This window comes from Lissotriton vulgaris, chromosome 10 (genome assembly GCF_964263255.1).
Source record: "Lissotriton vulgaris chromosome 10, aLisVul1.2, whole genome shotgun sequence".
Lineage (NCBI taxonomy): Eukaryota > Metazoa > Chordata > Amphibia > Caudata > Salamandridae > Lissotriton > Lissotriton vulgaris.
The window spans coordinates 833,134,340-833,154,882 of record NC_141698.1 but is presented as its reverse complement, the minus strand read 5'-3'; the positions used below and the strand labels follow the sequence as shown (position 1 = coordinate 833,154,882).

The following is a 20,543-nucleotide window of genomic DNA, read 5'->3' as shown; positions in this document are numbered from 1 at the left end:
GTTAAGCTGATACCATCTGCTTTTGATATATTAACGGATGTTTAATCTAAGTCTCATTTAACAAACATGCCCAGGCTGTTCTACTAAAATGGATAAGTAAGATCTCTTTTTCCTTAACATATAGTCGTTGGAAGGACAAAGTACAGTTACTTCATTAATAATTTAAAACTAAAATAACTTGTGAAAAATAATTGCTAGTGGCAGTCATTGTTTTCTGGACTATTTTTTATTTGTTCATATTTCAGTATATCTTCCCTGCCTCTTAATAGCTTGGCAGGCATTTAGATTAAAGGCTACATTACTAAATATTATTTTTACATTTTTTAGAATTGATATTCATCGAAAGGAAAATGCGGGTGCGGCAGAGAAACCAATTACCCTTCACTCAACTCCAGAAGGATGTTCAGCAGCCTGTAAAGTAATTATGGACATCATGCAAAAGGAAGCCCAAGATACGAAATTGTAAGTAAAGATTATACTTTATAAATCTTGTTTCACCATATTTAGCTGGTGGGGCCCTTTTGAAGCTATGAACATGGACAGACCCCACACTTATCTGTGCTGTTACTATCTATTATTGTGTCAGGGACTCCATACTGATCTTTGCTCCCTCAACCAGCTGCACAGTCCACCATGCCTTTGAACTTCTTAATTTAGTCATAATGAAACACGTGTCTGGAAAGCCACAATAGTATTGATTGGATTTTTTGATAATAAGTAGAATAGTGGGAGCACATGGGCAAATGCAATGCGTATTCTGGATTGCTTTCCAGAACACAGCCTGAAGGTGAGTTTTCTAGACCCGCTTGCCCTAAGGACTTGATCAATACACCAACCTGAGACAGAAATCCTGGTGGATGGAAAGCATCCTTCAACCCACTTAGCAATACTTGTGTTGTGCGTTTTAGGTAACAATCAGTCCTGTGAGATTTCACAAGTATTGTTAGTGGAACCCAAATCCCTTTTCACTATGGATAGGCACACTCAAGAACACTAGGAATCCAGGAATATATTTTCGATTTATTAAAATCAAAATCCTATCCTAGTGCTCACAATACGAATAGTAACTTTTATTAAAAAATAGACAGCTTGTGTCAATGGTACTTATTAGAAGGCAGAATAATAAAAATAAAATGCAGCATTATGTTGATATCCTAAAGCTTCTTGGCATCTTCAATCCCCCTTTTCCTCCACAAACTACCTAAACCTAGGACCCAAAGAGGCATAGTTTTAACGATGGTTCACACCCGCATACCCCTTCTAAACAATATAATAAAAGTTAAGAAAAGAAACAGCATATGCTATTCTTGCCTTTCAAGTCTGCAGATAAGTAAAGTCTGGATGTGCCTTTCCTATAGACGTCTGCGAAGGAAAGTTATTACAAGTCTGTATAACCATCAGTATCAAATATCGGCTATAAAAGGTCTTCCTTATAACACTATGTTCTAGTTTATACATTGGGTCTGAACTATGTTTAACATTTTCACATTTAACCATTAGTAATCAAGCCCTTACAGACAAACGTACTTACATTCTATGAAAACTTAATTGTTTTTAAACAAGAAGTGAGAAATAAAAATAACTTCTGAAGCTTGTTCATTATTTAAAAAATCACATGAGAGGATTCAAACTGTGCAGAAACAAAATGAATATATTCAAGCAAGTTAGATTATCCTGTTGCAATGCATAACACAATTAATCAGTCTGCTTTATATTAGAAACATGCACCTGAATAAATGACTTGTGTGCCCTTTAAATGCTAGATTTAATTAAGTATATTATATTTATATCCACGGGAGGCAGTCAAGGAACAAATGCCTGGGAATAAACACACGCCTTGAAAAATCTACTCGCTTACCCGATATGGCGAGTAACTTTCAGGACGAGCCACTTTTTAGGCATACTGACCCGACCAAGCAAGTGAGCTCAACAGCAGTGCTAATTATAGCCAGCTTAGTGCAGTACCAGGGTGGGATGTAGAGCCCAGGAAGATGTGCTTCTTGATCTGTGGTGCCAGCGTCAAACTGGTTGGGCATAGTGTCATGCCATATTCCAACTGTGCCACATTGCATAAGTAGCCATTCCACTGGCAGTAACCATCCATAGCATTGGGTAAGCTGGCACAGATCACACTCCTCCTGGGCATTTAGACGCCAGTGGCTGCTTCCCTGCAGCTCCAGGCGGCACCACCCTGGGGGTAAAGGGGGACAAGACAACACATTAACTGGGCTGGAGTAGCTGTGCCAAGGGTGGACTCTGGCTGAAAACCCATGCAAGTGCAGCGCTATTAAGATACCTGGCTTGTAAATCATACAAATATCATGTTAGACATTAAGTGCTTTTTAAAATTCAAGACTGTATTTCTTTGACAAGCGTTACATTTCTAGTAATCTGATGGACTAAAGTGGGAGTGTTTATAAAAGAAAATGCATTGAGAAACTTTCCTGCTCCGGCCTGATACAATCAGCGAAAGAAGAGGCAAGTCAGAGGTTGTGTGGCGTATATGTGGGCTACATTCTTATTATAGCTGGAGCAACATATTATACAACACAATAGGTTTTGTAGAGGGCATCTCTCGCAACTTATTTGAAGGTCCTCATGTGATAGTGGATCGTTTCACCGTAGATGGTGTTTGATACTTTGGATTCATGTGTACTCTGCTGAGAGGCTTCCCAGTGGCTCCTGCAGTATGCTATCTATGCCATTCAGTCACACACACACATTTTGTCAAAATGTAATTAATATTGACATCAAACAAACTGGCTGAGGTGGAATGGGAAGCTCACTAGGATATTATCCATGGATGTCTGGGTGTGCTAAAAAGCTGTTCTGGCCATAGGTGCAGCTATAGTGCCGCAGGTGCAGTGGTGCCATGACCCTGGTGCGTTGGTTTGTGAGCGGCCCGTCGCAGCAAAACATGGCTGTTTGTCACTTGCAAACCATTTGGTGTGGTGCTTTTTCTTGCTTGCACTGGGGCTCGTGGCTTTCTCTGGTTCCACCGTCATCTAGGTGAATTCACCAAGAACAATGTATTCATGCAACTGAACTCGGGGTGGGGGGAGGGGGGGGGTTGCAGTGGCAGCGGATCATCATGTAACACCAAGCTCTCAAGGGTGCAGCAGGAGAACTCTGGCACAGAGTGGTAGAGGGACAAAACACCCGAATTTTGGTTTATTTTAAAGGCAACTAGTGTGACCAGTGGGGCCAGATGCTGTGCTTGCATTAGGGGCCTTTGAACCATAGCTACGCCTGACGCCAACCTCTCGATGGTGGTGGCTAAACCAAGCGGGGGGGGGGGGGGAATGAAGCTTGCTATGCTGTCCAGGGATGTAATTATCACTGGTACAGCCCGTCCAATGTCACCGGGGCCTCTGGTTGAGAGCAGAAACTCCACTTCAGTTTATCACCCGACAATGAGGCCTTTGAGTGTCCAACTATTTGCCTTCATTAAGGCCCCATGGCACCCTTGCTACCTCACTCAGGTATACATTCCCAGAAAGGGAGAGAGAAGCTGGCTGGTCAAGTCTGTGGAAGGGTTATTAGCAAGCATTGGCAAAGCCAATAGATCTTGCCTGTGTGAGAGCAATTGGCTTTGCCAATGTCTTTTAGCTATGTTGTACAGCAGCCCAACTGCTGTTCAACATGGCTAAAATTTAAGGGGGGGGGGGGAAGCAACCGTGCACTGCATGCATGTAACTGAGTGTCCACACTCGTGCAAGGAAATAGAAACTACATGCTCAGGTATGCAAAATACTGCTTGACAAGAAAACCTGGCTTGGATAAACCAGTCTTTCATTTCTTGGAGCTGATTTGTAAACATGGGACCCAACACTGGCATACTACTGAACAATTTGTATTGTGTTCTTTCTACTAGAGAGCATATATTACTGTAAAATATGTTCACCTCTGTTCGAGGCATGTGGGCTGCTGAATTCATATCTGTGCATAGATCACCGCCTAGTGTTGGGTCCGGATGATTGCACGTTGTTGTCCTGGAAGAGTCTTTGAAGTATCACGAGATAGGTGGCTCCTCCCCTGGACTACAGTGCGCATGGGCATCCTCTCCATCCCCAGATTGTTTTTTTCCGCCATTGGGTTCGGATGTACTTTCTCGACTCCAGTTCGGAAACTTTGTTATAACTCTTTACTAAGGCCAAAAAGCCTTCGGGGCGTCGGTATTGTCTCGTTCGGTGCCTGTTTTTCTCCAGTTCTTCGAACCGGACGTCGAAGGCAGATTTTGACTTTTGACACCAAAGGCCCAAACTACGACGACGATGGAACGGAGCCCGTTCAAACGATGCCCCGTCTGCAATTCTAAATACACTCACATTGATGTGCACAAAGTGTGCAATACATGTTTATCCCCGGACCACAACGAGGCCAGCTATATGGCCTGCTCGAAGTTCCGGTCCAAGAAGACTCTTCGAGTTCGACGCGCAGCAAGACAGTCAGCGCAGAAGTCTGCGCCCGAGCCGGTCAACATCTTCGAGGCCGGTGACGAAGAAGGCGCCGACGAAGAAGATCCTGACGAGCAGTCGGACCCAGCGTCGGAGCATGACTCCAACTTCGATGTGGACGAAGAGGATGAGGACTACCTCCATGAAGACGTCATCGAGGTAGGGGACGACGCAGAGGCCATCGGGCCGTCGATGATGACTCCAGTGATGAGCCAGGCCCAACCTCAGTAGCGGGGCCTAATACTGACAATACGCTCCCTACGGCTCAGGTCGAGGCATCACCGGAAGGCCTTAGCCAAGATCTTACTCCACATTCTATAGCCCCGCGTCCAGGCCCAGCTGAGAATGCTTCAAAGGAGCCATCGGTTGATCTTTCGAAACCGAAACCTACAGAGCCGAAACCGAAACTACTAAAGGTGATCATCGGATCGACGCCATCAGACACGTCGACGCCGGTCAAGTCGAAGACTGTCGGCGACCCTTAGGGGGGGCCGCCTCGAAGACCGGGGCGCCAAAGCCAGGCTCTACAGTCAAGCACGTCACCTCGACGCAGTCTGCGTCGACGCCCAAGCATGGCGACAAGACCAAAGGTCTCCAGACCAAGAAGGCTGTTGAGCCGAAGATTTCAGCGTTCAAACCGCTACTTGGCAAAGCTCTCGAGTCGAAGACCAAAACCGACCCGAAGCAGCATATTGCATCGACGCCCAAGGCCGTACATGCTACGCACCGTGAGCTCGAGTCGATGCAAGGAATCAGGCATGCTAGTGAGTCGCCAAAGCAGCTCGGATTGAACACTAAGGCAAGCTTTAAGAAGGTCGGCCCGTCCACAGGTCACCCTCCAATTAAGTACGGTCTGCCACCGACGGCTCGAGTCAAGCATCTCGAACACCACAAAGGCACCGACCCATCCAAAACAGTGTCCGCGCCTTCGAAGTCCAATCCTGAGGGGGTTGTGTTCCAAGAACCCTCGTATGACAACCAGTCGAAACTCTTCATCGACTCGGAATCTGGCAGGCTCACCAGCCATAAACGGAAGATCGCTCCTGAACATCTCTTGGAGGCGTATAAAATCCCTCTTAAACTGAAGAAAGACTCGACCACCTCACCAGTTCTCTTTAAACATGTTGAGAGCTATTCACAACAAATCGCATATTCTCCAGCGCAAAGCGAGGAGGACGTGGGTGATGAATACGGTCAGACGGCATTCACTTATCAGGCTGACACTGATCAGGAGGAACCTCAGCAATGGACTGATGCTGTAGTCCCTGACGATCCACAAGCTGCACCGGACACTCAGTCTTACAATGTCAAAACCTCGCCTACTGAAGACACGGCGGCGTTTAACGCTTTAATAGAAAGGGCAGCCCTCAACCATGACGTAGAGATGCACGCAGAACCTGTGGAAGAAGATTTCTTATTTGATACTTTCTCCACCTCTGAAAGATCGGCAAAGATATTGCCTATGCTAAAGGGAGTCCTCAAACATGCTGTGGACATTTTCAAAGAGCCCACAAAGGCAAGCGTTATCAACGCTAGGATTGAAAAAAAGTATAGGCCTGCTCCCGTGGACCCTACCTACATCAAAGGCCGGCTCCCATTGGACTCCCTCGTAGTGGCCAATGCTCGCAAGAGGGCGAACTCGCAAACTAGTGGTGATGCTCCTCCTCCGTACAAAGAATCAAAGATCTTGGAGGCGTCAGGAAAGCGGGTGGCAGCACAGGCTGCTAATATTTGGAGGATTTCAAATACACAGGCCCTATTGGCTAGATACGATAGGGCTCACTACGACACATTAGAACAGCTGTTGCAACACCTGCCTGATGTTTATAAAGAGGGAGCAGAAATGATCATACAGGAGGGGGAAGTTAATTTCTAATGCATCCATCAAATGTGCACTGGATGCGGCGGACACGGCAGCTAGGGCCATTAACACTAGTGTAATGTTGAGACGTCACGCCTGGCTCCCCCTCTCTGGGGTTAAACCAGAGATTCAAACAACTTTGCTCAACCAGCCAGTTAACCCTGACTTCCTTTTTGGTCCCGAGGTAGACACAACCCTCGAAAAAATTTAAAAGGACACAGACAGCAAAAATTTTGGGGGCTCTGCAGTCACAGTAGTTTCGAGGCAGTTCCTTTTGTCGCTCCGGTAATAGGGGAGCCTCGAGAGGACAAGCCTTACAGCAAGCCCAGTATAGCAAAGGGAGCACGCAAACCACCTATACAAAGAATAACAGGGGTGGATATCGTGGGAACAGCGCCAAGGGCAGAGGACGTAGAAATAACAATGCCAGACCCTCCGCTCCCAACAAACAGTGACGCCTTGTCACTGCCCCCGACCATTTAACACCTGTCTGGGGAAGACTCCTGCAGTTCCTGCCAGTCTGGGAAGGCATTACCACAGACAGGTGGGTGAGACAACTTATCCAATACGGCTATTGTCTAGAACTAACCTCCACTCCCCCCAACCTACCCCCAAGGCACCGTCCTATGTTCGCAGAGCACATGCACTTATTGCAGCAAGAAGTACTCTCCATGCTGCAATAAGGGGCAATAGAGCTCGTGCCTGCAAAAGAGCAAGGTACAGGGGTGTACTCTCTGTACTTCTTAATCCCAAAAAAGGACGGTTCCCTGCGGCCCATTCTAGACCTCTGACCCCTCAACCAGTACATACTGTCAGAACACTTTCATATGTTATCCTTACAGCAGGTCCTACCATTGCTCAGTCAGGGCGACTTCCTAGCAACCCTGGACCTCAAGGATGCATATTTCCACATTCCCATTCACCCAAGTCACAGGAAATATCTCAGATTCACCATCAACAATCAGCTTTACCAATTCAAGGTCCTGCCTTTTGGGGTCACCACTGCCCCCAGAGTGTTCACCAAGTGCTTAGCGACTGTGGCTGCGCACCTTCGAAGACAACACATCCATGTCTATCTCTACCTGGACGACTGGCTTGTTCAAGCGAAGTCGGCCCAGCAGTGTGCCAGCCACATGTCACGCACAATTCACCTCCTACACAGTCTAGGATTCTCACTAAACTACCAAAAGTCGCACCTTCAGCCCGCTCATGTGTAACAGTACTTAGGGGCAACATTAAACACTCTAACGGCAACAGCGCAGCCAAGTTCTGCCAGAGTCAACAGCATGCAGCTGCTAATTCAGAAGTTCAGGCCTCAACAATCGCTCCCAGCGCAAGTATTTATGCAGCTGATCGGTATGATGGCCTCCTGCATATTCATAGTCCCGCATGCGAGGCTGCACATGCGTCCCCTTCAAGAATGCTTAGCACGACAGTGGAACCAGGCTCATGGGCATCTGAAAGACCTAGTGTTGGTGACCGGTCGTGCATACAACTCTCTGCATTGGTGGAATCCACAAAACCTTTGCAGGGGATGACCGTTCCAAGAGCCTGTCCCACAGATAGTGCTGACGACGGACGCATCTCTCCAGGGCTGGGGAGCACTTGTCCTCCATTACACTGTGCAAGGACTATGGACGGCACAGCAGCAAAAGATGCATATCAATCTTTTGGAGCTGATGGCAATCTTCATGGCACTGAAAGCGTTCATGTTGCACCTGTGCAACAAGGTCGTGTTGATCCGGACGGACAACATGACTGCCATGTATGACATCCAGAAACCAGGAGGCCCACACTCCCCGCAGCTATCTCACCTAGCCCAGAGCATGTGGGAGTGGGCCATCCAAAGGAACATCTTCCTCATGGCGGAACATCTCCCGGGCAAAGACAACCAGATGGCGGACCTGCTCAGCAGGCACAGTCATCAGATGCACGAGTGGGAGATTCACCCCTCAGTGCTCCAACCATATTTCCAGCAGTGGGGTCATCCAGAGATCGACCTCTTCGCCACAAAAGAGAAAGCAAATTGCCAAAACTGCGCCACCAGGTTCCCACACCCACAGTTTCAGGGCAATGCGATACGGATGAACTGGTCCGGCAGATTTGCGTACGCTTTTCCTCCAGCCCCACTCATACCGCTAGTGGCGCGCAAACTGTGGCAGCACTCCATGACGCTCCTCCTGGTTGCTCCAACGTGGGCACGGCAGGCTTGGTACACCACGTTCCTGGAACTTTCAGTGGTGCCTCACCAACGGCTGCGCCTCATGCCCAGTCTCCTCACTCAGAGCCATGGAGACGTTCAGCACCTAGATCCGCAACAGTTGAGCCTTCCGATTTGGCTCCTGAGGTCATAGTTTGGCTACCTCAACTTGCCCCCTGACTGTATGAACATCATCAAGGAGGCAAGGCGACCTACAACTAGGGCGTGCTATGCAGCCAAATGGAAACGTTTCGTCATCTACTGTTCCAACAATGACATTAATCCGCTAGTTGCGTCCACGCAAAACATCATATGTTACTTGCTGCATCTATATCGCTGCAATCTGGCGTATAGCTCCATTAGGATACATTTGGCCGCCATGGCAGCTTATCGTCAAAACAGGCAGCATCTTTCCCTCTTCAAAGTGCCTGCCATTAAAGCCTTCTTGGAAGGCCTCAAAAGAGTGATCCCTCCCAGACACCCTCCTTCGCCTGTCTGGAATCTAAACATCGTTCTCACCAGGCTCATGGGGCCACCCTTTGAGCCTCTTCATTCTTGTGAGATACAGTTTCTTACATGGAAAGTGGCTTTTCTGATAGCCATCACATCGCTACGAAGAGTCAGTGAGCTTCAAGCCCTGACAATTCAAGAGCCCTTCCTACAAATTCATGATAATAGGGTAGTGCTGCGCACCAACCCCAAATTCATGCCTAAGGTGATCTTGCAGTTCCACATTAATCAAACCATAGAACTGCCAGTTTTCTTTCCAAACCCAGATTCAGTGGCAGACCGGGCACTGCACACCTTAGATGTCAAAAGAGCTCTCCTGTATTACATCGACAGGACAAAAGACTTTAGAAAGACTAAACAACTGTTTGTTGCCTTCTCCCCACAACACAAAGGCAACCCTATTTCCAAATCCAGTATAGCCAGATGGATTGTTAAATGCATACAAATCTGTTATCACAAGGCTAAACGCACTTTAACAGTTCCCCCCCCAAGAGCCATTCCACACGCAAACTAGGGGCATCCATGGCTTTCCTAGGTAACATTCCTCTAGAGGATATATGTAGAGCAGCCACATGGTCCACCATACATACATTTACCAAACACTACTGCGTAGATGTACACTCCAAACAGCAAGCCGCTGTAGGACAAGCTGTTCTCAGAACTCACTTTCAGACTGCTGCAGCTGGCACGGGCAACCGCTGCTAAGGAGGTAACTGCTATTTATTCTATGCACAGATATGAGTTCAGCAGCCCATATGCCTCGAACGGAATATGCTACTTACCAGTATGCATCTGTTCTTGGCATGTAGGGCTGCTGACATTCATATCGCCCGCCCTCCTCCCTGGTGCCTGTCGCAGCTGTAGCACTCAGAATCATTTTCAGGCATGGTCATCACTTTCAGTATTACACTCCATCTCTCCACAATGGCGAAAAGCAATCTGGGGATGGACAGGATGCCCATGCGCACTGTAGTCCAGGGGTGAAGCCACCGATCTCGTGATACTTCGAAGACTCTTCCAGGACAACAATGTGCAATCATCCGGACCCAACACTAGGCGGCGATCTATGCACAGATATGAATGTCAGCAGCCCTACATGCCAAGAACAGATGCATACTGGTAAGTAGCATATTCCTTCCTGCTCAGCGGGAAATGCTAAAATTATAGTCCTTTAAATTTGATTCAAGCATGAATTTTATTGGAGTTTTATATAGCGATGAGGATGAAGACATGTTACAGCGTTACATCAGTTACATTACAGTGACATCCGTTGCTAGTGCATTCAATATGCATAGAAGAACAGGAGGGAGGGAAGGGACCATAATGGGGAGATGAGGAAGAAAACCATGTCTGACGTCCAGCTGGATGGATGCCGGCCAAGGGAAAGGCAAACTCCTTACTTTCTTGGAGTAGAGATTTTTTTTCAGAGAGTGAGGATAGTGTGATTGTGTTGGTGCATGTGATTGTGTGAGAGACTTTATTGTGTGAAAGGAAGTGTGTTGATATACTTTCACAGTCTTTCATTCGCACCAACTAAAAGGTATTGACAGTGTAGCCTACACCCGCATCTACCAAAAAGAAAGACTAGAAAGTCACCATTCTCCCCCCCCTTGTTTGAATGTTAAATGGTTCTGTCCTGCATATAGCGAACATTAAAAGGTCTTTCCAAAAACCTATTTTGAGTATTCCAAAATGTAACTATTTAAACACACAGTATGTTCCTTTTTAAATGCAAAGCAATTAAACAATACATAGGATGCGTGACTCGCTTGTCTAAAACTGGAAATACATACTCCTTTACATTCCCAATAAAAAGTGGAAACACCACAGACAAAATCTGCAGAAGATTCAAATTTTTTACTAATTGCAGATTTGGAAAGGAGTTTATATTCTGTGAGCCCCTCGGAGAAACTGCCTTTGAAAGAAAATGGTACAATGTAATGGAATCTTCAAGGTAATTCTTCTGATAGATACATCTGCCAGTGGATTCCTCATCTTGTGAATATCCCCCCTACGTCAGCAACGTTCGGAAAATTCTTTTGTAGCACACCGGCGTGGAAGACGTCATAGGAGCACGGCATCTCGCGCGACTGTCTGACGTCACAGACTCCTTATTAGGCCTGCGTCGGCGTGATGGCATCAGTTCCCTTTTTTCCACGTCGTCTATGCTAACGGTTTCTTGGGATCTTGTGTGTTACAGATGGTAACTTTGTTGCTATTGTGTTTTTCTTTGTATCTGTTGGAGTTGCTGTCGAGATGTCATCTTAGAAGACCGGCTTTAAGCAGTGCAGTTCGTGGGCCAGGATGATGTCTATTACCGATCCTCATGGTGACTGCTTATGGTGTCTGGGCTCGGATCACGACGTCAAGGGCTGTCGTTCCTGTTCAAAGATGAATCCGAAGGCTCTTCGAGAACGTGAGGCGGAACTCCTTCTTGCCAAGATAAAGGGTAAGGATGCCAAGAGGACTTAGAGGTCAAGATCAAGACAGTCAAGGTCGAAGTCGAGGAAGAGATCGAGGTCCCGATCGGAGTCTGCTTCGAAGTCGGCTTTGGGTCATGTTTCGGGTTCCTCGAAGAAGAAACAGAGGAAGAAGCACAGTTCGAGGCACCATTCTGGCAGGGAGTCTGACTCGAAGAAGTAGTCTTCTTCTCAAAGACATCATAAGGATACGTTGTCTCCCTCTCCAGCTCGTAAGCCTGAGGGTGAAGCCTCGCATTTGCAGTCTCGAGAGCCAACTCCAACTCCGAATCACGGATCAAATCCGTCTCCGGATCCATACCAGTCTTCAGTACATGATGAAGAGGAAGTTGAAGTTCCTCAGGGTTCGGCCACTCCGGTGCATCAACCCGAGGAGCATAAGGAACAGGAGTCGACGAATCCGGTACAGCCTGCTCAGGAGCAGCCAGTGGGTTTGTACCCTCAGTTTCCTGGTCCAGGTCAGGACCAGACGCATTTTCTACCATATAGTGATTAAGAAGGCTGCAGATCTTTTGAATCTAACTTTACCATCTGTGGAGTACAAGTCCAACATCCTTACTGAGGTACTCCATTCTCCGTCATCTGTGGTTGAGCCAACTCTTCCATTTACTGAGGCTCTTACTGAACCTATATTGGAAGTCTGGAATAGGCCTCTTACTGCTCCTGCAGTGTCAAGATCAGTTGTAAGACGGTGTAGAGTGGCACCTGGAGATCCTGAGTTCTTGTCCTCCCATCCTTTACCGGAAAGTTTGGTTGTTCAGGCTGCTTGCTCTAAGATTGGCAGGTGCTTTTCCTCAGGTTCCTGGAGTTAAGGTCTCTATAAAGCAGGATCAGAATGCTAAAAAGGTGTTTTCGTCAGCTAGTATGGCCCTGAAATCGACGAATGCCACTTGTCTGCTGGGCAGATATGTTCATGCTTTGATGGACACAGTTAAGCAGCTATCATCTAAGCTTCCTGAGGAGGGTAGGATGAACTTTAGTGAGGTGGTGTCTGACACGCAGGCTGCAGCTCGTCAGGTTATACTGAGTGGCATGGACTCTGCAGATTCGGTGGTTAGGATCATTAGGTCTTCAATCGCCACTAGAAGAGCTGCTTGGTTAAAGACTTCAGAGTTTTCAGCTGATGTTCAGGCTGCTCTGATGGATTTACCTTTTGATGGCACTGGCCTTTTCGGGAAGAAAGCGGATGCCGCTTTGGAAAGGTTTAAAGATAGCAGAGCGACAGCAAGGTCTTTGGGCTTACAGACAAGAGTCTCTTTCGCTAAGAAGTACAGGGGTTTTGGAAGATCTACTTTTCGTTCCAATAAGCAGAACCAACAGCAGCAGCAAAATCCTTTGTACAAGTCCTATAGAGGTAGACAAAGGAGTCGTCTTCGTGGACGTCAAGCCTCCTCCTCCTTTACTACCTCCTCTAACACCCACCCCCCACCTACAACAGCAAAGCAGCCCTAGATCCGCCATTCCAGATCATGCGGGTCCTGTAGGGGGTCGGCTTACTTATTTTTCTACGGGATTGGGAATCGGTTACATCAGATCTTTGGGTTCTCAATCTCGTAGAGAATGGGTATGCTCTTCCCTTTTGGGAGTTCCCTCCCAATTACCCTCTTTGCCAAGGTTTTTGCTCGGAGGACCACCTGTTGCTCTTGCAGGAAGAAGTCCTGGCACTGTTCAGAAAAGGTGCAATAGAGGTGGTTCCGGAGCAGGAGAGGGGGTTAGGGGTGCTACTTCCGGTATTTTCTGATCCCCAAGAAGGATGGCAGACTTCGTCCAATCCTGGACCTCAGAATTTTGAACCTCTATCTCAAACCGGAGAAGTTCAAGATGCTCACTCTTGCGCAGGTTCTTCAAGCGCTGATGGAAGAAGACTGGATGGTGTCGATCGACTTACAGGATGCTTATTTCCACATCCCCATCCTGAAGTCGCACAGGAAGTATCTCCGTTTTACGGTGGGGTCGCAACACTTCCAGTTTGCGGTCCTTCCGTTTGGACTTACTACTGTGCCTTGAGTCTTTACCAAGGTGGTGGCTGCACATCTAAGAAGGTCAGGGATTCTTGTATTCCCTTATCTGGACGATTGGCTGATCAAAGCAGAATCTCCAGAGAGTGCTCCATCATCTGCAAGAGACAACTCAGTTGTGGCACAGGTTGGGTTTTTCGATAAATGTACCCAAATCTCACCTGGTGCCCTCCCAGCGCATTGAAACAATAAGGGGGCGTGTGAGGGAAATGTTTAATGACCTAGCATTGTTATAGTCCCTACAAATACTGAAAAAACCAAGTATAACAATGGGTCAAGGAAAACATAGTGTAGCTATCTGAATGACTGTGTGTGTATTGAAAGAACACAATCCCTGAATCCAAGGTATTCCCGGGAAAAATGTGTTCCCATCAGATACCCGTCCTGTACTGCCCTACATCATTTGGGATCCTTCACCCGAAGGAAGTGGAAACAAGTCCACTTAGGATTAGGTAGATTGTGTCCTAATCATATGTGAAGGAATTAAGGATGTATAAATGTGGACTATGTGATGGTATCAGGGGGCAAAAATTAGTAAGCAGTGCAATAGGTGCTCTCTGTAGCATGTGATAAAGTGAAATTAATATTGGGTTGTGGGAGTGGAAAAAAGGAATTTATTCGGGTCCTACCCACACCCAAGATTAAAAAACAGTGCAAAGTAGTGTTAACAAATAACTACTTTGGTCTTATCTAGGTCGACATGTTTCTGCAGTTTTTTTGGCTCACAAGATACCCATCTGCTTCATCAGGACCTTATTGATCAAGTGCTACTGCTAATTAAAGTGAAAAGTGTACAAAAAATCATATCACCTGAGAACATCGGTTGAAATGATCCATTTGGTCACCAAGGGACAAACAAACATACACATAATACAAAATAAACAGTTAGTGACGATAGCTACAAATACACAGAGAATATCTCGTGATGTTGGTGTCTATGCCAATTATTATTGGTCAATGGTTGTTAAATAATCAACTGAATGGCCAGGTAAAGAAATCCTGGAGTAAAAGAAGTTATATACACTCACCCATAGTCTGGGGAATGAACTCTCCACCTCACCCGGCCACAGCTCGGGTACAAATGGAGCACCGCTCTATTGGATGTGAGAAGAAAGAATAATGAAAGAGGAAGAGTACGCTAGAACTCATTCAGAAAACACATGCTTTTCCCAGCGTGTTGGTACATATCGCCGTTTTGAATGCCAGCCCGGTGCAGCCCGGTGCAGGGGATGGTAAACGGTATTTGCAATATAGCCTCTAAGTATTCCCAGCGTGTTGGTACATAGCGCCGTTTTGAATACCAGCCCGGTGCAGCCCGGTGCAGGGGATGGTAAACGGTATTTGCAATATAGCCTCTAAATATTCCCAGTACAGCTAGATAATGTGATTAAGATGTTTCTGCTCTCTTCTCTTGGTTATTAACAAACAAGCACCCGTTGATGTCTATCGGGTATATGGGCTTAATGGAGGATCGAGCAAATTTAGCACACAAGGAAAGTTCTCCCTCTCAAATCTAAAATGCTTACTTTAACGGAAACGGCAACGCTACCTATTTCGTTCCGTTAAATAATGTCTCCCCCAAACCCGCTTACCTGTCCGTCGGTACTCCTCGCCTTCCTCTAGGCTGACAGTGGGAGGTACCGACCGGGCAGGAAGTGGAATACTTAAACAACTTCTGATTTGCCGGTGAGGAGACACGTGGCGCGCCTTGTCACGTGCGCCATAGAACTACAAAATAGCTGGGAAATGTAGTTTGTTTATTATTGGTCCCTCACCCGTGATTGTAAAAGCCGTTTTTTGGGCCAACAAAGTTTTAATCATATAACGCCCAGTCAAATAGGGGATATCCATAGAGATGAATGCCTATTGTGAGGGACCACACCTACTGCTTTACGAGCCTAGAGATAACACGTGACGGTCCTCGTCACGTGTACCCCGAACTACTCCGTGAGTGGGTAGTGTAGTTTACTTGTTTGTGACCTCTCGCTAAAAGCTGTATATGACCGGTGTAGTGCCTTGGTTTATTTAATGCCCAATCTTGTAGTAACAAGAACCTGTTAAGAGAACTGATAGTTGATTTTACTGAAAACAGTAATGTATATAGAAATTAGGCACAAAGGTATCATTACTGCTTGCGCCATACTACTCATCATTGGGTTTTGTTGTGATCTTAGGGAGGACCAGTGGACCTGTATTCTGATTTAAGGCCCAATTGCTTGCCACTATGTGTTCTATTTCCATTCATCAAACATAAATACTATGAAGAGTCATAGTTGGAGATTGCGAAAATAGAACTGCATCATTTTGGCTCAAAGATGCAAAACTTGCTTCACCGTATCCAATGGACAGTGACCTATAGCGACATCCAAGGGATGTCCTCATTCAGACCTGTTATATCGGTTTGGAGTTTGTGCACCCATCTTTGTTCTCTTCGATGTAGAAATGTGCTGATATCTGTTATATGCTTAGGGATCATAGGTTGTTCCAGCACTGTCCATTGTAAATCGGTGGGAGCATGTTGAGCCTCTAAGAAATGTTTGGTCATTCGTGTTGTCTGTTTATTGCAGCGTATTGAACTCTTATGCTCTGAGATCCTGATCTTTACTTTTCTCGTGGTCATCCCCACATATTTTTTCTGTAACCTGTTCATAGGTGCGGTACTGGACACAACTGTGTGTCGTGCATTCCCTCCTCAAAGGATTCGCGACATACAGGAAATGATTCCTTTATTTCACAATGGAGTGGTTGTTCTAGTCCTGAAGGTCCTTCGCCTGCTCTGTCTGATGGCTTCCTGCATTCTGTTGGTCAACCATGCACGCTGGCACATGAGGGCACTCGAGTGGTGCCTCCGCAGGCAGTGGTATTAACACAACGGAGATCTCAGGGAGGATCTCCAGAGAAACTGCAGCGGATCTGTTTTGGTGGAGCGTGGAAGGCAATCTGTCACAAGGAAAGCCCTTTCATCTGCCTCCATCGGTGGCCACAGTGATAACGGATGCATCCACTCTAGGGTGGGGTGCTCATCTGGGGGATCTGGAGGTCAAGGGTCTTTGGTCTCCAGAGGAAAGGTTGCTTCACATCAACCTTCTAGAGTTGTGGGTCATACGTTTAGCACTCAAGGCCTTCCTCCCTTCCCTTCGCAGTCCGTCAGTTCAAGTCCTGACGGACAACACGACCGCAATGTGGTATATCAACAAGCAGGGAGGAGTGGGGTCGCAGTGTCTCTGCAGAGAGACTCTGCGTCTCTGGTCCTGGGTTCAGGGCCATCAGATTTGTCTGATGGCAAATCATCTTGCCGGGGTTCTGAACGTACGTGCGGACAGTCTGTCGGCAGTTTTCTGCCGACCACGAGTGGAGGCTCCATCCAGAGGTTGTTCGTTATGTCTTTCGGACATGGGGAACTCCTCATGTGGACCTGTTTGCCACTCACGAGAACGCTCACTGCCCGTAATTCTGCAGCCTCTAGTATCCGATGCAGGGAGCACTGGGGGACGCGTTTCAGTTGAGTTCGACTCACAATCCTTTACGCGTTCCTCCCATACCATTTGATTCCTCGGGTTCTGAGGAAGATTCGCCAAGACCGGGCCCAAGTTATATTGATCACCCCGGATTGGCCAAGAAGGATGTGGTACACAGATCTTCTCCACCTCTCCTCGTGCCCTCCGCTCCGTCTTCTCTCCCAGATGGAGGGGCAGGTTCTACACCCCCACCTCCAGACCTTACACCTGCATGCCTGGAGATTGAACGGGGCAACCTGAATTACTTTTCTCTCCCACACGATGTGGTGGATGTCATCTTATCAGCGAGGCATGACTCCACCAAGTCCATCTATTCTTATGTAATGTAATGTAAAAGTGCATTTCTATAGCGCATTCTATCACTCCAATGAGCATCTTGGCTCTTAATACCACCCCAGAATGGAAAAGAGTGGTTAGCTGAGGCAATTTCCAAAGAACTTACATCCTTAACACTAAGGCTTTACAGGCAACATCGGTAAGCGTGAAAACCCAGGTCTTCAGGGCTTTCCTAAAAAGAGATTCTGATGAAATTTGCCGGAGCGGAGGTGGCAGTTTATTCCATGCTCTAGAGCCCAAAAGAGCAAGGGATTTTCCACCTTTGGTGGAGAGTCTGAATTTTGGAATAACTAGAAGATTCTGGTTGGAGGATCTCAAGCTCCGAATGGGAAGGTGGCGTTTACAACTTTTAGAAAGATACCTGGGTCCTTGTGAGTGATATGCTCTGAAAGTGGTAACCAAAATTTTAAATAAGATACGTTTATGGATTGGAAGCCAATGAAGGGCGTTAAGTGCAGCTGAAGCAGATGATTTCCTGGACCAACCAAGAACCAGGCGAGCGGTGGCATGCTGGACCATCTGCAGCATGTGGAGCACGGATTTATTTGCTCCCACATACAGGCTGTTGCAGTAGTCCAGTCTTGATGTTATGAGCGCCACCGCTACCGTTTTCCTTGTTGACAGTGGGAGGAGGTCAAAGAATTTCCTGAGCATTCTGATGATATAGAAGCATGTGCTAGCCACACCAGTTGCTTGTTGCTTAAATGATAATGAGTCAATGAACTTAACACCTAAGTTACGGGCAAAAGAGATGGTATTGGGGGGAGCTTCAGCATCTTCAGGCCACCACTGCTTAGGGGAAAACAGATTTTGGGAGCCAAACTGTAAGATTTCCGTTTTCCCAGAGTTACATTTGAGATGGTTGATCTTCATCCACTCAAATGTAGCAGTCAGGCATTTTTTAAGGTTTTCTTCAGCTCCGGGCAGCTCCCTGTCAAGTACCAGGATAAGCTGCGTATCATCAGCCTAGGATATTGTACTAATCTGATAAGAGGAGATGAGCTTGATCAGGGGTACCATGTAAAGGTTGAAAAGTACAGGGCTCAGGCTGGAGCCCTGAGGTACCCCTGTGCTGATGGATTTTTCTTTAGAGTTGAAATCTCCCAGTACTGTGACTTGACGTCTTTGGCTAAGGAAGTTTTTGAGCCAGTCCAACACTACTCCTCCTATCCCTGAGCTGAGTAGACGGTCAATCAAGATTGTGTGTGAGACAGTATCGAAGGCCGCCGATAGATTGAGTAATATCAAGACGGCCTTCTTCCCCTGGTCCATAGCGGTTCGCAGGGTCTCAGCAGAGAACAGGAGGGCAGATTCTGTCGAGTGCTTGGACCTAAAACCTGATTGGTTGGTGTGCAAGATGTTGTTATCTTCCAGGAATGTCATGAGTTGTCTATAGACAAAAGATTCGGTCAATTTAAACACCGCTTATAGGTGGTCTAAATTTGTTGCTTGGTGTGGGGAGAAGTCCATTGACCCTTTAAGGGCTCGTTTGTCCAATATACTTCAATTTGCACTTTCCTTGGCCCAGCAGGGTTTCGCGGTGGCAACTATCAAAGGTTATTTGTCGGCCTTATCGGCGTTCTTTTGTTTGCCGGACCAACCCTCTTTGTTTAAATCTCCTATTGTTTTATGATTTATTAAGGGCCTTACCAATACATTTCCTCCTACACCTTTTATTTTTCCTCTTGGGACTTGAATCTGGTTCTTACGTTCCTGATGGGTTTGCCTTTTGAACCTTTACACAAGTGTCCCTTGAGACTTTTGTCTTTCAAGACTATTTTTCTGATTGCAATTACCTCGGCAAGGAGGGTAAGTGAGCTTCAAGCTCTTAGCTCAAAACCCCCATTCTTGACCATTCATGCTGAACGAATGGTTCTTAGGGCCAGGGCTGCTTTTCTGCCTAAGGTGGTAACTCCTTTCCATCTGGAGCAGTCCATTACCCTTCCTACCTTCTATCCTCCCCCTCTCCCTTCCAAGGAGGAGGAGCGGCTTCACCACTTGGACCCTAAGAGGGCGGTGAGTTTCTACCTGGACAGGACAAGGGAGTTCAGGTTGGATGACCAGCTGTTTGTTGGATTTGCTGGCTGCAGAAAAGGAAGAGCTGTGCACAAGCGCACACTTTCAAGATGGATAATATTATGCATCAAGATCTGCTACTCTCTAGCGGGTAAGGACCCTCCTGAGGGTATAAGAGCTCATTCTACTAGAGCAAAGTCTGCTATGTCTGCTTTATCTAGAGGTGTACCTGTTGAGGATATTTGTAGAGCTGCAGCTTGGGCCTCCCTCTACATTTTCGCGAAGCATTACTGCTTGGATACCGAGGTGAGGAGGGACGGCCACTTTGCGCTATCTGTCCTCCAAGATTTTCTGGTATAAGAGAGTGGACACCCTCCTCCGGGAGTGGGGACTGCTGTGGGACTCTATTCACAAGGTGAGGAAGCCACTGGCAGATGTATCTATCAGAAGAACAAGTTACTTAACTTCTGTAACACTTTTTCTGGTAGATACAATATCTGCCTATGGCTTCCTTACTGACCCACCCGCCTCCCTGTTGTCCACTCTGCTATACCGGAGTTTATGTATATTTATATTTATATTGAGTTTTTCATACCCTAGCTACGCACTATGTGTGTTTTTGAATTGTATGTACTATGTACACTGTATATGTGTATATCTACTGTCATTGGTCCGACCGGGTGCCTCGAAGGCACAGAAAAAAGGGCGGAACTGATGTCATCGTTCCGCGTCATGCCGTGCTTCTGACGTCGTCCACTCCGGCGTGCTTGACAAGAATTTTCCGAACGTTGCTGATGCAGGGGGATATTCACAAGGTGAGGAATCCACAGGCAGATACTGTATCTATCAGAAAAAGCGTTACCGAAGGTAAGTAACTTGTTCATTTGTGGCATGTAGGGGATTACTTGACCTCATTGTAATTGTACAGTTTATGTACAGTGCATTTTACTAATAAAGAGACTGTTTCTAGATGATTTTACTTTTGACAGGGAATGAAGCTGAGGGTATACAGTAATGCAGGTTGCACGTCTAACAGGTTAATAAATAGACTGCACCTTTTCCTCAGAGAGCAAAGGCTGACGTTTTAATGAAGCGGCATTAAAAAAGACTAGTATAGTTCTTACACTGATAACCAAGATGAAGCTTT

General features: G+C 46.6%; 1 protein-coding gene across 1 annotated transcript in view; it reads left to right on the top strand.

Annotated features, from left to right (window-relative positions):
• Nucleotides 1-20,543, top strand: part of IGF2BP3 (insulin like growth factor 2 mRNA binding protein 3) — a 1,069,372-nt gene that overhangs the window by 540,823 nt on the left and 508,006 nt on the right. The window contains exon 7 of the mRNA XM_086941758.1: nt 328-462. Within this exon, the coding sequence (XP_086797884.1) occupies nt 328-462 (135 nt within the window). The remainder of the gene's footprint in view (nt 1-327; nt 463-20,543) is intronic.